General features: G+C 36.4%; 1 protein-coding gene across 1 annotated transcript in view; it reads right to left on the bottom strand.

Annotated features, from left to right (window-relative positions):
• Positions 1-1216: 1216 nt before the first annotated feature.
• Positions 1217-16227, bottom strand: part of LOC111194085 (ankyrin repeat domain-containing protein SOWAHA) — a 33317-nt gene continuing 18306 nt past the window's right edge. The window contains exons 8-12 of the mRNA XM_049486466.1: positions 11561-11566; positions 8122-8208; positions 5305-5377; positions 5080-5172; positions 1217-4454 (exon numbers count right to left, since the gene is read on the bottom strand). Of these exons, the coding sequence (XP_049342423.1) occupies positions 4276-4454; positions 5080-5172; positions 5305-5377; positions 8122-8208; positions 11561-11566 (438 nt within the window). The 3' untranslated portion in view covers positions 1217-4275. The remainder of the gene's footprint in view (positions 4455-5079; positions 5173-5304; positions 5378-8121; positions 8209-11560; positions 11567-16227) is intronic.

Genomic DNA, 16227 nt, shown 5'->3' with positions numbered 1-16227 from the left:
CACATACCCACCCCAACAACAGAAAGGGTTGGAATAAGTGGGGCGTTGGGGGGGCTAGGCCCCTCAAAGCACAGGATTAGAGCTAATGTGCCCTCCCTGGGTTCTAATCTCTTCAGAGAGGGGACTTTGTTTGAGGGCTGGAGGGCAGTCAGATAAGTATCTATTACAGCAACTCCTTCTTATCTTCCAACACCCCCCCCCCCCATACCTCCCCACACCCCCCCCACCTCCCCCAAGTGCCCTTCAGAAACGAGGCACAAAAACCACTCGCATGTCTTCCCCTCTCACTCCTCTGATACCCAGAGAGGACCTGAAAGCAAGTGCTGCTGCCCTCTCGGCGGCTAAGCTGGAATTAAGGGCTCAAGCCGTATGGAAGGCCAACAGGGCCCATATTTACTCCATCTGGGTAAGCTCAAAGCCAAGAGGGTCGATGGGAATCAAAGGGCGGGCTGAAAAGAAGCAGCGAAGAAAAGAAGGAGCTGGTCTTTTCTCTGTCGGCCCTCTCCGAGCCGGAGGGAAGGTGGGAAAACCGCTGGACGCGGAGGGCCGAAGCGGAAGATCTGATAGGGTGTAATCTTGTTAGGCTCATCCGCGAGGAGGGATGAAAGGAGATAAAAAAAGGAAGGGGGGTGGTGGCAGATTATCAGAAGTGTCCAGAGTAAAAGTTTCAGACCCGCGCAAAAGTCCAGTCAGGACAACGTCACGATTACGCTTCGGCTTTTCTCTGTACACCATTTGAAATCACTTCTTGACCTTTTTAATTCATTGCAATTCATGATGAATGGGCCGATGAGCCAATAGGAACAGTCCATAATCACAATAATCTCAAAGTACAAAGCTCTTAGCCTGAACCTAGCATGTACTCTGTTACCTTACGTTAAGCCGACATTTTACATTAAGTCCTTACATTTTAAAAATAGCTTCTTTACTCCTATTTCATTTCAGTTTGTTTTTTATCGTTCAATAAAAACCCCTATCCTGATAAATCTCTCCATCCAGATTGAGAGTGAATCTGATTGTGATTGGATGTATAAGAGAGGTATAAACATATACCATTTTGACACTCCAGCAAGAACATAGGGGACGTATGTAGCCTAGACTCATGTGCAGAGACTCAAGAGAACTCCAAATGTGAAATGTCCCAACTAAGCTTATTTAAGGTTAGACAACCCAATACATTTTTTTATATAAAAAAAAAAAAACAATATACCTTGAATAGATAAAAAAAAAATCAAAGATTTAATACATTTTTTATCCCCACAGTGGAAGGAAAATGCAGGAAAACACGCAAATATCCACAAGAACTTTCCAGCATAAGGCACAAATGAACAGTTAATGTCTTCCCTTTACAGTTTTCACGTAATATAATATTATAATACTAATATTCATAGGCATAATATACACTGGCATGCCAAAAGTCATGGGATAGCAGTAGTATGTAGTGCATCTCAAAAAAATAGAATATCATTGAAAAGTTACTTTATTTTAATAATTCAGTTCAAAATGTGAGATGTGGTTTGGAGAGACATCGTGTCATCTGCTGGTGTTGATCCTCTGCGTTATATTATCCCAGAAAATCTTACAGCACTTCATGCTTCCCTCTGCTGACAACTTTTATGGAGATGCGGATTTCATTTTCCAGCAGCACTTGGCACACTGCCCACACTGCCAAAAGTACCAACTGGTCTTATATAATATTCAAATTTTCTGAGACACTGATTTTTTGTTTTTTATTGGTTGTAAGCCAATTTATCAACGGTAAATGCTTCAAATAGAGCACTCTGTGTGTAATACATACATATATTATATGAGTTTCACATTTTGAACTAAATAAAATAACTCAAATAAGGTAAGTTTTCAATGATATTCTATTTTTTTGAGATGCACTAGTATCTACCTAATACCATTTTTACTCCAGACATTGATGCACTGGACCAAGACTTTTGGCATGTCAGCATAAAAATATCAGATAAAACACTTTTTATATTTTTAAGAAATTGAAATATGCAGAACTGTATTAAAGCTATATTTAAAACATGAGGCACATACATATTACTGTAAAGCTTATTAACAATCCGTCCATTAGACGTGACCCATTCTGAATGTGGGACTATAAGGCCAGGTGGAGTAAAATAGCAGAATGTAGCAGCACGACTTTATCAGTCAATTCTTCCCTTTAGATCATCCTTCAGTGACATCATCAGGAAAGCAGAACATAAGAGACTAAGGTAAACATTCCTCTAATGACATTTTTACCCGTTCATATAACTCTGAAGCTCATATGAGTTTCTCATATTAACTGATTAAACAAGAAATACGGTCGAAACTGTATGTAGAGGAAAGAATAGAAAATAACAAGGAAAAGAGATATAAATATAGGTATATTTAACAATGAAAAAATAAGTAAGACTAATGAAAAGTGTGCTTTTTTTTTCACATGTGTTTCTGTTTCAATGATATAAAAGAATAAAGCATAAATATAAGGCTGATATAATAACCAGAATGGTAACATTTTATATATTCTTATATTTTTTGGTGATTTTAGGTTGTGATATTATATCAGATGTTAAATAACCTGTAAATAAGGTTTGGTTCTTTGGTTCCATCCCTACTGCAGCCGGGGAGCAGTGAGGGCAGGTTTTATGTTTTACTTTTTCCTAACTTGGGTATCAAACCCACAACTTGTGCTGGATTATATGGCCAAAAATTAATATTACAATATGATCTTTTGATTTTTTTTTTCCTACATTGTAAATGAATAGTGAGATGATCCAGACTATGAAGGAACACATAAGGAATCATGTAGTAACTTAAAAGTGTTAAACAACCCATAATACTCTGTGAAGAAGCATTTAGGTTCTCTTATCTGGGGTGCTGCTAACTTGCGTTTTTTCTGAATAATCTAAAATATAAAACATATTCTGGTTTGTTTAACACTTTTTTTGTTTACTAATTAATTCTGTATTTTTTTCTTCATAGTTTTAATTTAAAGTGTGTACAAACATTTGACTAGCACTGTAGATATCTAATCACACAGTGACATAGCTGGGTGATGCGGTTAAAATATTATATCACAATATTTTAAGACATTTTTATGATTACTGCTACTTAAATACTCTGTTAAGCAGAATACAGTAATTTTTATCATCCAATTTAACTGGATTTATTACAATTTCTGCAATGAAATGTACAGTTGGGGGAGTATTCTTTAAGAACTGATGATATCTTCAATATGCTTATTAAAGCATACTAGTGCATCTCAAGAAAATAGAATATCATCAGTAAATTTTACATTTTATTTGGAAATTAAAGGAGCAGAGTCTGGAGGAAGAGTGGAGAAACACACAGTCCAAACTGCTCGAAGGTCTAGTGTAAGGTTTCCACCAATCAGTGATGGTTTGTTTGGAGAGACATGTCCATCATCTGCTGGTGTTGATCCACTGTGTTCTATTATCAAGTCCAATGTCAGTGCAATTTTTTAATTGGCTGTAAGCCATAATTATCAACAATAAAATAAATAAATGCTTAAAATAGATCACTCTGTGTGTAATACATCTTTATAATATATGAGTTTCTCATTTTTAACTGAATTACCAAAATAAAGTAACTTTTTAATGATAGGCAAAATGTTTGAGATGCACTAGTATTGTCAATTCAATAGAAAAATGTATCGCGATCCGATAAAATATGGTTCATATTGCCCAGCTGCCCTATTGCTGATACAGCTGTGCACATGCACACAGCTTGCCTAGCTTGTCTAGTCAATGTATTGCCAATAGAATAGGACTCCCTTTAGCAGAGACACATAAACCTACTGGTGCCATGCCTAATGCCTTGCAATAATATAAAATAATAAAGAGTAAAATAATAACAATTGGTTTTGTTCTATGTTGCTCAATGGTTTTGGAGGAATGTAACTGCACACAAATTGAATGACAGTAAAAACTCAGTGTTAAACAATGAATAAAATACTTTTGTCCAAATAGTGTAAAAGTGATTTTCACATGAAAGTTATCCAATTATGTATTAATATTTGCCACATAATAAATATAACAGCTTAATGTATTGTAAATGTGATACATTAGACTAATGTCTAATCTGAGGTTTATAACTGAACACAGAACAAGATCGTAACAAACCTCCAGTATGAGCTTCTTAAAAGAAACTAAAATATGAAATAACAATGAAAAAACAATAAAATTCTGCACTTCAATCTCTGTTTTTTAATACTGTCCCAAACAAACTGATCTAATAAGTACCAGTTATGATGGCGGTTCAGCGGGAGAACTTCCTGGGTCTGAAGGCAGGGATCATGAGCTGATGGGGCGCTGTCCTCTCCTCCGGGACGGGCGCCAGGTCTTCTGCAGATCCCCACTTTTTCCGGGACTGAAAGAGAGACGTTATCTTCCTGTTCCGTCGCTCGCTCACCTGCGCCGGGCTGTGATACCCTGGAGCTTCAGGTTAGAATAAAAAAAAATTAAATAAAATTTAAAAATAAAAAAAAATTTAAATAATTTCTACTTTAATTTTAAAAGAAATGAGGCAATCAGGCAACCTGTCTGCTGGTGTTTTATGGTAAACCTTTCATGATAAACAAGTTTTACAGAAGTTACTGCAATAAATGATTAATTAATGCATTACGTTTAAATAAAAAAAACATTTTTAATTAATATAAAAAAATTTAATTGACAAGAAATTATACATTATAGTCAGTGTAACCTAAAAGACATTTGTCCCAGGTTAAATTATTTGATTGCTTGAGACTCAAAGTTCAAAAACAGAAAATTCTACATGTAAAATCTTATTTTTTCCATTTAGTACAGTAAAGAGGAAATGAGTTTTCATTCATTTTTAAGTTAAGTTTTCTTGTTTTTAAGGAATTTCTACCCCTCAAAATCAGAATGTCAGGAAAAATGAAAAAAAAAAATTGAAAAAAAAAAAAGAAAATTGAGATGAATATCTTTTTTCAATTTTCCGAAAATTCTCTTTGCAAAAGGCAAACAAAAAAAAAACCAACAAAATTGTATAAACTATTTAGTACATTATTTTAGTGTAGAGAAAATAATCAGGATCACTCACTGATCTCACTGCTCTCCTCCGCCGTCGTCTTTTGTATGTTCAGGTAATGAGACGGTAAGTGTCCGCTGTAGTCTCGCAGATTCTCCTTCGCTCCTGGATGATAAAACACATTTTTTTTAACACCCACTGTTTAAATACATAATCACACAATTATTAAGCTTATAATCATTATTATTACAAATAAAAAGCATTATGCATCAGCATTATAATTCAGTGGCTGCTTACCGTACGTTGTGATGAGTATATCAATTATATGGCGGTGGCCGTGAAGTGCAGCAATATGTAAAGGTGTGTATCCCTGTAAATAAAACAGAAATATATAATAAATGCTCTGGTTTAATTTTTTTCCCCCAAAATAAAAAAAAAAAATCATTTATTGTTATCAAGGCTAAGTTCATTCAATTGGTTCAATTACCAGTTCTTTACAGGCTAAATTAAGCTAAATGTATTAAATTATTTAAATGTATGTATGTGTCATATGCAACTTTATCATTTAAAAATATTAAAAATGGTAATAAATCTAAAATGTGTTTTTAATAATGGCTAATCAAAACTTATACTTATAGTACCAGTCAAAAATAAATATATGATTTATCTAAATTTTTATCTTATCATTTGTTTCATTAGAGTGTCATCAAAGCATTTCTTTGCTAGCTGTATTATTTATAATTATGTATGTGACAAATAAACTTTGATCTTTGAAGAGACCAGTTGTAGGTCTAATCCATTTATTTTTTATTTAATTAAAATTAGAAATAAACTGAAACTCTGAAAGGAAAAAATAATATATTTTATATATATATATATATATATATATATATATATAAAAGAGTGTTTCAAATTCACATTGAAATTAGTGCTGGATAAATTGAATAAACACAAATATATGACATTTACAAAAAATATATAAATAAAAATGTAAAATTATTGATGTCACATACATTGCCTGGACGAAAAAAAAAAAAAAAAAAAAAGTCACACTCTAATATTTGGTTAAACCACCTTTTTGCTTTGATTCAATGAGCTTCTGCAATATCCCACGACTTATTTCAATCCAGTGTTGCATTAATTTATTCATTTTTCACCAAGATTTTGAAGCAGCATTGATGATGGTAGAGTCTGACAGCTGCACAAAGATTGTCAATGAGGTTAAGATCTGGACTCTGTGGTGAACTCTCTCTTAATCCATGTGTGAAAATTATAATAAAATGATGATCTCATGCTCCCTGAAATCTGAACTCTTTCACAATTCCAGCACCATGAATCCTGGCATTCTAGTCATCTTGGAATATGGCCGTGATCATCAGGGAAGATATAGGGAATAAAATCCATTGATGGAAGAATAACCTTGTCTATATTCAGTATATTCAGGTAGTCAGCTGACCTCATTCTTTCTTTCAGCACATACTGTTGCTGAACCTGAACCTGCAGCATCATTAACCCTACATCATTACTTACTTAAATCCAGGTGGAGATTTAGAGTGATGGAACTATGGAGTGAAAAAATAAAAATAAATGAATAAAACAAGAATAAAACTTACTCCCTGGTTTGAGGCAGCCACAGTTTCACACACACACATGGCAGGATCGGATGGAGAGATCAGGAGGAGGAAAAAAAAAGGAAGAGAGAATTGCATAGTGAGAGGACACAAATTAAGCGAGGTTACAGAAACAGACCCTAACGACAGCACGGTAATTGCTTGGTAATTCAGTGCAATTGCTGCTCTCAGAGCTCTGCTATTGGAATACATGAGGACATTGTTTGAGGGAAGCGGTTAACATGACACGGTTTGATTTATGAACATGCGCTCTGAAACAGCGCCCGCGTTCATTTATACAGCTGGACTTTTCCCTCGGAGAGGAGTTATGTCAGAAGCACTGACTTCAGACTTACGACCTTTAGGCAGCCGGGCAGTCACGTGATTAAAACGCGTCAGGTTTCCATGTGAAAATGTGGTGAAACGAGGGCAGGAACTTACGTGCTGTAAAAAAAACAAAACAATATACAACATAGAATTAGCAACTCTACTAATAAACATATAGCTCTGGAAAAAAATAAGAGACCAATCACCATCAAACCAAGCTGAACTGCTTGGATTTTTGCACCAGGAGTAAAGCAGCATAAAGTTATCTTTCCAAAAGCAGTGTGTAAGACTGGTGGAGGAGAACATGATGCCAAGATGCATGATTAAAAAACTGTGATTAAAAACCAACCAGGGTTATTCCCCCAAATATATAAATGCTGTAAATGACAATATTTTTATTTAGAATTTGGGAGAAATATTGCTTGTACTTTATAGAATAAAACAACAATGTTCATTTTACTCAAAAATATATCTAAAAATAGCTAAATCAAAGAAACTGATTCAGACCAAAAGAAAGTGGTCTCTTAATTTTTCCCAGAGATGTATATGCCTAGAAATACACAAGCAGTACATACTTATAGTATATATATTAGGAGTGGGACAAAATATCATTATCACAATAAATATCGCGATTGCGCATACATAGGTGCTAGGGGTGGGCGATATGGTTCTAAAATAATATCACGATATTTCATGGTATGATAATGATACTCTTGGCAATATGACAAAACACTGAATTAAAAAATAGCAAATATTTCAAAAATACACAACTGCAAAAAAATGAAAATTAAATTGTATTATTGCATATGATATGGTGATATGGCACACCCATAACTGAGATATTAAAAAAAATACAAGAATTTATATCAGATTTGTAACAGAAGTCAATGATCCAGAATATCATGATAATAAATGATACTGGACATATATAATCTGTCTCTAGTAAATATATAATGGGAAATGAAAACAGTGTGAATTTTACTTTTGCTAAAAACATTAAAAGGGGTGGGCACAATATTTCAGGGTATAATATGTTCAATATGATAAAAAATGTTGGTGATATTATTGCGTACGATACAATATAATATGGCACACCCCTAATAGGTGCTCTAAACTCCATAATCTAATGAATAAGGTGAACATGCGGTGAAGAATTCTGTACTATAATATAACTTACAGCTTTGGTGTTGACATCAGCTCCAGCGTCAACCATGGCAACCGCCATGTCTTCTTTTCCATGCTTAGCCGCCCAATGGAGAGCCGTCTAGAAATAATAAAAATCACAGTGTTCAGTTTTTTTGTGTGACAAACCAAATCTGCAATGTTCTTACCTTATCTTTTTTTTATTAACTAATAAAAACTCAAAAATCAGTGTCCAATTGGTACTTTTAGTAGTATGGGCAGTGTTCCAAATACTGCTGGAAAATGAAATCTGCATCTCCATAAAAGTTGTCAGTAGCAGAGGGAAGCTGTAAGATATGAAGTGCTGTAAGATTTAGCAGGAAAATAAAACTGCACTGACTTGATAATAAAACACAGTGGAGCAACACCAGCAGATGATGGACATGTCTCTCCAATATATCAAACCATCACTGATTGGTGGAAACTTCACACTAGACCTCAAGCAGTTTGGACTGTGTGTCTCTCCACTCTCCCTCCAGACTCTGCTCCCTTGATTTCTGAATGAAATGTAAAATTTACTGATGATCAGCGATGGTTTGGATAAAGAGTCATGTCCATCATCTGCTGGTGTTGATCCACTGTGTTTTATTATCAAGTCCAAAGTCAGTGCCGTGTTTTCTTACAGCACTTCATGCTTCTTCCCTCTGCTACTGACAACTTTTATGGAGATGCGGATTTCATTTTCCAGCAGGACTTGGCATACTGCCAATTTGTCTTATATAATATTCAAATTTTTAACAATAAAAGAAGTCAATGCATCAAATAGATCTATTTAATCTATTTAATATATAAGTTTCACATTCTAAGGTCATTAAAGGTCATTAAATCAAATAGCTTAACCCTAAGTGATCCCAGCCAAGATTCACTGCACAGCTGAACCAGGTGTGCTCCGATTGGCTCACGTGATTGGCTGATGTATAAGGTGTATAAGGAATAAAAGGGAAGACTATAAAAGACCTGAGCTGTCTTGTAAACCCTGTGGTTAAAACAGGAGACCACCACGCTGATCTAATCCCCAACAAGACTTCCTGCGTATCACCAGGAATCCCCCGGCCACATGAAACAAGCTGTAATACAATAGTTACACATAGCTTAGCATAGCCACTGCAGGCCACGCTCAATATCACAGGCCCCGCCCGCCTCCCACAGTGACGGAGAGTGAAGCAGACGGAGCGCTCCTATTGGCTGTCGGCGGAGAGAGGCCCAGCTGTGCGTGTGGAGGGGACGGTTTCCTGCCATCTAATGGCGGCCTAATTACTAAACAACAAACCAGTGTGCCAACTGCGGGGGAAGCTGGGGCCTGTCACCCTCCAGAAGATTGATGATGTTGGTATGACCCTGTGATGGAGGACCCACCCAGGCATCAGCCCACTGACAAGTCCATCAAGAGGACACCACACACACACACACACACACACACACTCTCACACACAAACACAAGCTGAAGCTTCAATAACAGACAACAGTCACAACCACTGAGAACAGAGGAGATGGGCTGTAAAACATGCGCCTCAGGCTAAAACAGCAATCGTAAAGTGCACACGGCTAACCAGAAACATTCAGAAAACAAGCATGTGTACACATGAACACACACACCATCACTCCCTTAAAACCCCTTAACAGGCCAGGATTTTTGGCAATTGTCTGCCATTGACATTACACCACTAAATCCACCACTAAAAGATTTCTATTCATTTCTATGCATTACATAAAAAGCTTTCATGTTTGATGTTTGAATCATAAAATTGAAATCTCCTGAACTTCATTATAAAATTATGAAATCAACATTTTCCTGAATAAAAATAAAACAGTTCATATCCATAAACCTTTAGTTTCGTTAAGTTTGTCTAGTTTTTAACGGCTATTTTCAAACCTGCAAAATTTTGGGTTAATTCCTGTTACTGATCTGGAATAAATATTAAGTGTAGTAGAGAGAAAGTGAACAGGCAGCATCTGTAGGAGATTTTAAAGCCCTCCAATTTTTTAGAGAGAAAAAAAAAAAAAAAAAAAAGTTATTTTACTGCAGAAAAAAGGGTTTTGTATCATCATCTACACCTGTAGCCCACATACAGGATAAGGCAGATTAAGGGGTTAAAGTTTACTCAGACTAAGTGTTATACTTTATTTACTGCTGTTGTCTAGAATCTGAAATGTATAGGACACTGAATATTAAATGAATAATAATTAATTAATCGGTCAAGTTTTCTTAAGAAAGTTTTTTTAAGAACATTTCTAGAACATTATTTCTGTAACGAGGTTTTTTTTTTTTTTTTTTTTTTTTTTTTTTTTTTTAAGTTTCAAAACATTTTTCCAACATTCTCTGCTAGCTGGAAAGATATTTTTAAGCTATTATTTCAAGCCTTTTTTACTTTGTATCTATGCATATCTGCATATTTTTTTGTGCATCCAACCCACATGAAATGACAATTGTGGATGCTTGTTTCCCTGCTGGACAGGGAAATAAAATCTTTATGAAAATTCTGACGTCACAAGATATGTATGTTTCTGGTTGAATCTCAAATGCAGTGGATGTCTCTCTTTATGAGGTAATACTACCCTAACCAAGTCAGGTTCCTACATGTGTAACAATACTTTACTTACTCAGTAAAAAAATATTTTAAAGTAATATTAATACGGGAAAAAATGTTTTACATTATTAATTTAAACATATATATATATATATATATATATATATATATATATATATATATATATATATATATATATATATATATATATATATATATATATGTATGTGTGTGTGTGTGTGTGTGTTAATCCAGCTCTGGAAATAATTAATAAGACCACTTGAAAATAAAGAGTTTCTTTGATTTTACCAAATTGAAAACCTCTGGAACATAATCAAGAGGAAGCTGAAATCAAACCAAGCTGAAAAGCTTGAATTTTTGCACCAGGAGTAAAGCAGCATAAAGTTATCCAAAAGCAGTGTGTAAGACTGGTGGAGGAGAACATGATGCCAAGATGCATGAAGAAAACTGTAATTAAAAAACAACGGTTTCTATTTGATTTCTGAACTGTTAAAACTTTATGAATATGAGTATGAAGTTTTCTTTGCATAATTTGAGGTCTAAAAGCTCTGCATCTTTTCTTTTTTTTGTTATTTCAGCCATTTTTCATTTTTCATTTTCTGCAAATAAATGCTGTAAATGACAATTTTCTTTCTTTTATTTGGAATTTGGGAGAAATGCTGTCTGTAGTTTATAGAATAAAACAACAATGTTCATTTTACTCATAAACCTATTAATAGCAAAATCAGAGAAACTGATTCAGAAACTGAACCAATTTATTTCAGCAATAGCGCGGGTTAGGAAGCAGAGGAGATGAGGATCTGAGGAGAGCTGCTAAAACATCTGCTTTTACTGTATCTTCCCATCTCAGTTGACTGTAGGCGCCCAGCAGCGGTGGCTCAGCACCCAGCCCTCCTCTAGGTGCAAGCGGGGCCCTGCCCTCCTGACAGATTGTGATAGATGGGAGTCTGGCTCTTCTATCTACAGGCCTATTGTCCTCGCTGTCGCACCCTCGAGACAGATTGACCGGTGCAGCGCCTGACTGACAGGGCGACAGGTCTCACGAGGGCAGCCCTGATGGACGATGGCCAACAGGATGTGGCGTCTCCTATCCTCATTGCTCAAGTTCCTGTCCTGGCCCTGCAGGGTGTCCCCCAGCCACGCTAAGTAAAATACCACCTCCATGTCCTGTTCCAGGGGACTCTTAACAAGGGACACAAAGGCATGTGGAGCCACACATATTCACGACATCTTTTAAAGGGAAGGAGATGGGGAAATGATATACTTACAAACTGGAGGAAGGAAGAGTGGTCCAGATCGACAGGGGGGGGGCGCGGTATACAGGACATGCAGGACAGAGACAGGGGGAGACATGAGGACAGGGTACAGCTGTACAATATAGACTATATAACCCTCTCAAAACACTGTGATTATCTTGTTATACAGTAGTACCAGTCAAAAGTTTGAACACACCTCTCATTCTTATACAATCAGCAAGTTTTCATTCTTTTTATGATTTTAAATGTTTTTTTACATTGTAAATTTAATAATAAATTTTTAAAGCTATACAGGAACACATGCAGAATTATTCATTGGGAACCTATGCAAGCATGTCACAGGGAAGGCGGTGAGCAAAGAAAACAAGTTCATATTCATAAAGTTTTAAGCGTTAAGAAATCAAAATTTCATGCATCTTGGCATCAGGTTCTCCTCCACCAGTCTTACACACTGCTTTTGGATAATTTTATGCCTTTACTGCTGGTGCAAAAATTCAAGCAGTTCAGCTTGGTTTAATGGCTTGTGAGGTTTTCAATTAAGGTAAAATCAAAGAAACTCATCATTTTTATGTGGTCTCGTATTCTTTTCTTTTCCAGAGCTGTATATATTCAGCCTATACATTTTTATTCAGTATTGATTTGTTATTTTTGTTTTCTTTTTATATGTATTTATTTTTGTTTGTTCTTTCTTACTAAAATTGATACTTAAAAATATATAACATAAATAACTATTGTAAAAGGCGTAGATGAGAAAACTAGTACTAATAACTAATAACTTTTTTTTTTTTTGCATTTTTGCATAAAAGAGAGTCATCTAAAAGAGAGGCATTAATTTTGAACATGACCTCTTGAATGAATGTCTCTTGCTATCCAAACAAGCTGGAAGACATTATATAAAGTGGTCATTCTCCTTATTACAAATAATCTGGCTTATATTAGACTACAAAATGATGACAAGACCAGGCCTGAGATATTCATATTTATATTTATATTTATATTTATATCTGACATATTTATGTCTGACATTTTGACTATAATAACTAGCTCAATACTTTCATTCACAAAATTAATTCCAGTCTCATTCACAAAAAAAAAAAACTGGTTAAAATGTTCTCAGGTCACAGCAGAAGCCCTGTGATTGGTTAAAGAGCGAATAGCACATCTGCATACTGCAGGATTCTCCAGTATCAGCATATCAGCACAGCAGAGGCCAGAATCCCGATAACCCCTAACAAACAAAGCGCCGCGCGGCCCTCCTGCACAAAAGGAGGAGTACAGGTGGCTTTTCATTCACACGTGATCTGTCTTCCACTCGCTGACAGACAGGTCTGAAGCTGTCCAGCTCCGAATTGCTCAAAGGCGAAGAATGTTTACGCTGCATCTGGGGCATCTGGGATGGCGGCTGTTTATTTTCAGGTCGCTCCACAAGAGGCGCAGCTGGAATCTCCCCGGGCCCCCGCCACCCCGCCACCAAGCTTCAAACGTGCAAAAGGAAAACACAGATAACGCCAGTCTCGGGTTACCGAAGCCCACTCGCCTCTACAGCCACGCCACTTTCTTTACCCAGAGGCTCAGGGCCATGCTTAACTGCTTAAAGTGCATCAAGGACTTAAGCCAAAGCCAAAGAGGAAGAGGGCCAGAGTCGGCCGAGAAGCCCGCCCCCCCCAGCCAAAAAATGAGCATCACTCTCCACTTGGGAAGGCTGACAAACACTCAGGCAGCCCTCTAAGCAACGGCTGGCCCTCGGCGAACTGTTCCTCCGGCCAATTCCTCCGCCAGCACGGCGCTCTTACAGCAAACCTGGCAGGTCAAGTACTCGGAGTGAGAGTTGGGCCATAACCAATAATCAATGGGCCATTCTTCAATGAATTCTGCTGTAAAAGCTGAGATCATGTATGACCTAAACTGCCTGGCCTAAAAAAAAAAATCTCCATCTGAATTGATGATAGGGGTGGGCGATACGGACCTAAAACAATATTACGATATTTCATGATATTCTCGCGATAACGATACTTTTGGCGATATGAAAAAAACAAACAAAAAAAAAAACACTGAATGATCAGTCATGATACTAATAATAATTCACTCCAAATATCTCCATATATCCAGAATTAAAGTAAAGTAAATGATACTGGACAGATATATAATATAGATATATAATCTATATATCTATAGTCTCTATTAGATATAAATTAAGAAATGAGAACAGTGTGAATTTTTTTTGTTGCTAAAAACAGCAAAAAAAAAAAGTAGTACACTGATGTATAGCCAATAGCCAACTCATTACTTTAATAAGCGCCGTTAGCGATGCTACAAGACACCTGTCTCTCTGTTACTGAGGCATTTACTAATCCAACACCTTCTCCACCCAATCCAGCACACTTACTCACTCCACTTACTCAGTTTTGTCATAATTAACTGTCTACTTAAATCATCACAATGCTAATTACCAGCTTCTCTACGGCTATGTCCACACAGCAGGTAAATGTAGCCCAAATTTGATCATTTTAAATTCTTTTACGTCATATGTGACCCAGGTGTGTCTTTGTGTGGCTGTGTGAGCAGCAGAAAGACAGTGAATCTAAAATTTACAATATGCAATACTGTGGAAATCTAATACATATCAGATTTGGCGATTATTAATGGCAATACATGCTACTTTTACGCCAAACATACAGCAAAAATACAGCGAGCGGGTGGAAAGTGAGCATGAGTAGACGAAAAATTGAACAACAGCAGTGATTTAAGGACTTAAGTGGCAGAAAAATAAGATAACAGACCCCATAAACATTAAATTGATGTGTTTTAGCAAGCTGGAGCAGATTCCCTGTGATAAGCTAAACTCAGCTACTGTCTGAACTCATAGCTCATAGCTCTTGAGGTTCCGGCTGGGATTAAAGGGAATCTTAACATGAAGCACTGCTCTGTTGAGCATGCATGTCATTTACACAGCGCACACTGTTCAGACAGATATCATGATTTCTGTCACATTGAAAAGACTATGATTTGCCTATATAGTTGCATGCCAAATGATAATATTTAATATTAAAATGTTTAAAAAATGCTTTGTTGAATTCTTATGTGAAAATGTATAAATACATCAAAACGACTAATGAAAACTTAATTGAACTTAAGTTTAATTTTAGAGCACATTTTCTATGTATTACTCAAATTAAAATGCCTTATTGAACTCATTGAATGCATTATATTTATTTGCTTTTTTAATATTTGAAAAAAAAACTTTTATAAAATAAAATATACTATTTTTTTGTTTAAATATGCTATGTTTCCTCTCAAGCTATATACTAAATTAGGTGATTTAGCAGTAATATATAATGTGGGAAAAAAAAAATACATTGTGCAGATACTTGTGTAGATCACCTGAATATTGTTTTTTTTGTTAGAGAATACAATGAAATATCCTTAAATATGTGATAATATGTAATATATATATATATATAATATTATCTAATAATATTGATTCTATGATTCTGATATTACTGTCCGTTCTTAGCCATAATTAGTAATATTAACATTTCCATTTTTCTCCATATCTCTCAGCTCTGTGCCAGTCTGGTGTTGGGTGTCCGTACAGTAGGTTACCCTGCGTTTCTTCACCAGCTTGGCATGTAACCCCTGGCTGGTAGGGCAGAGAGGACTAGAGGGTGAAGGGTGGGTGGACAGGGGGGTATTGGGGCATCAAAGCCGCCTGGGGTCAGACTCGCCACCTTCCCGGGGACATGCTCGCAATTGTTCTCCAATTAATCCCGGCCTGCTCTATTACTTTCAGATTATCTTTAAGTGGTTGAAGTCTTTGAGGTCACACCTAATCTCCCCTGTACTTCAATGGTCACTGTTGTATCTTGTCCGGGTGGGGAAGGGAGAGGGGCTTAGCGGCTCTTAGAAGGTGGTCCAAGCAAGAACGGTGTGAGAACTCTCTGGGCCAGGGAGGGACAACAAACACTAGGCTAAAGCTCTTAAGCGGGTGTGTGTGTGTGTGTGTGTGTGTGTGTGTGTGTGGTGGGGGGGGGCACAAATAAAGGGATTTGAGCTTGTTTGAGGGGTGCAAGAGCTAAAAAGCTATCTTTCATAATCCTTTTGATAGTAGGCCTTTGAAATGCAAGCTCAGCACGGATGATTCCTCAGCAGCGCACCTGGAGGACAGGAGAGCGCACTGGAACTATGTGGGACAAGACACTTTACTGAGAAGGATGAGCAGGATGAGCAGTGATGACTCTTCACTTCATCAAGCACAGTGTTCCTCTGTAGCGAATTCCAAGTTCATTCTAATCAGAA

The sequence above is a fragment of the Astyanax mexicanus genome, chromosome 13 (genome assembly GCF_023375975.1).
Source record: "Astyanax mexicanus isolate ESR-SI-001 chromosome 13, AstMex3_surface, whole genome shotgun sequence".
NCBI lineage: Eukaryota > Metazoa > Chordata > Actinopteri > Characiformes > Acestrorhamphidae > Astyanax > Astyanax mexicanus.
Note: the sequence above shows the minus strand (reverse complement) of the source record. Positions and strands in the feature narration are given on the sequence as shown.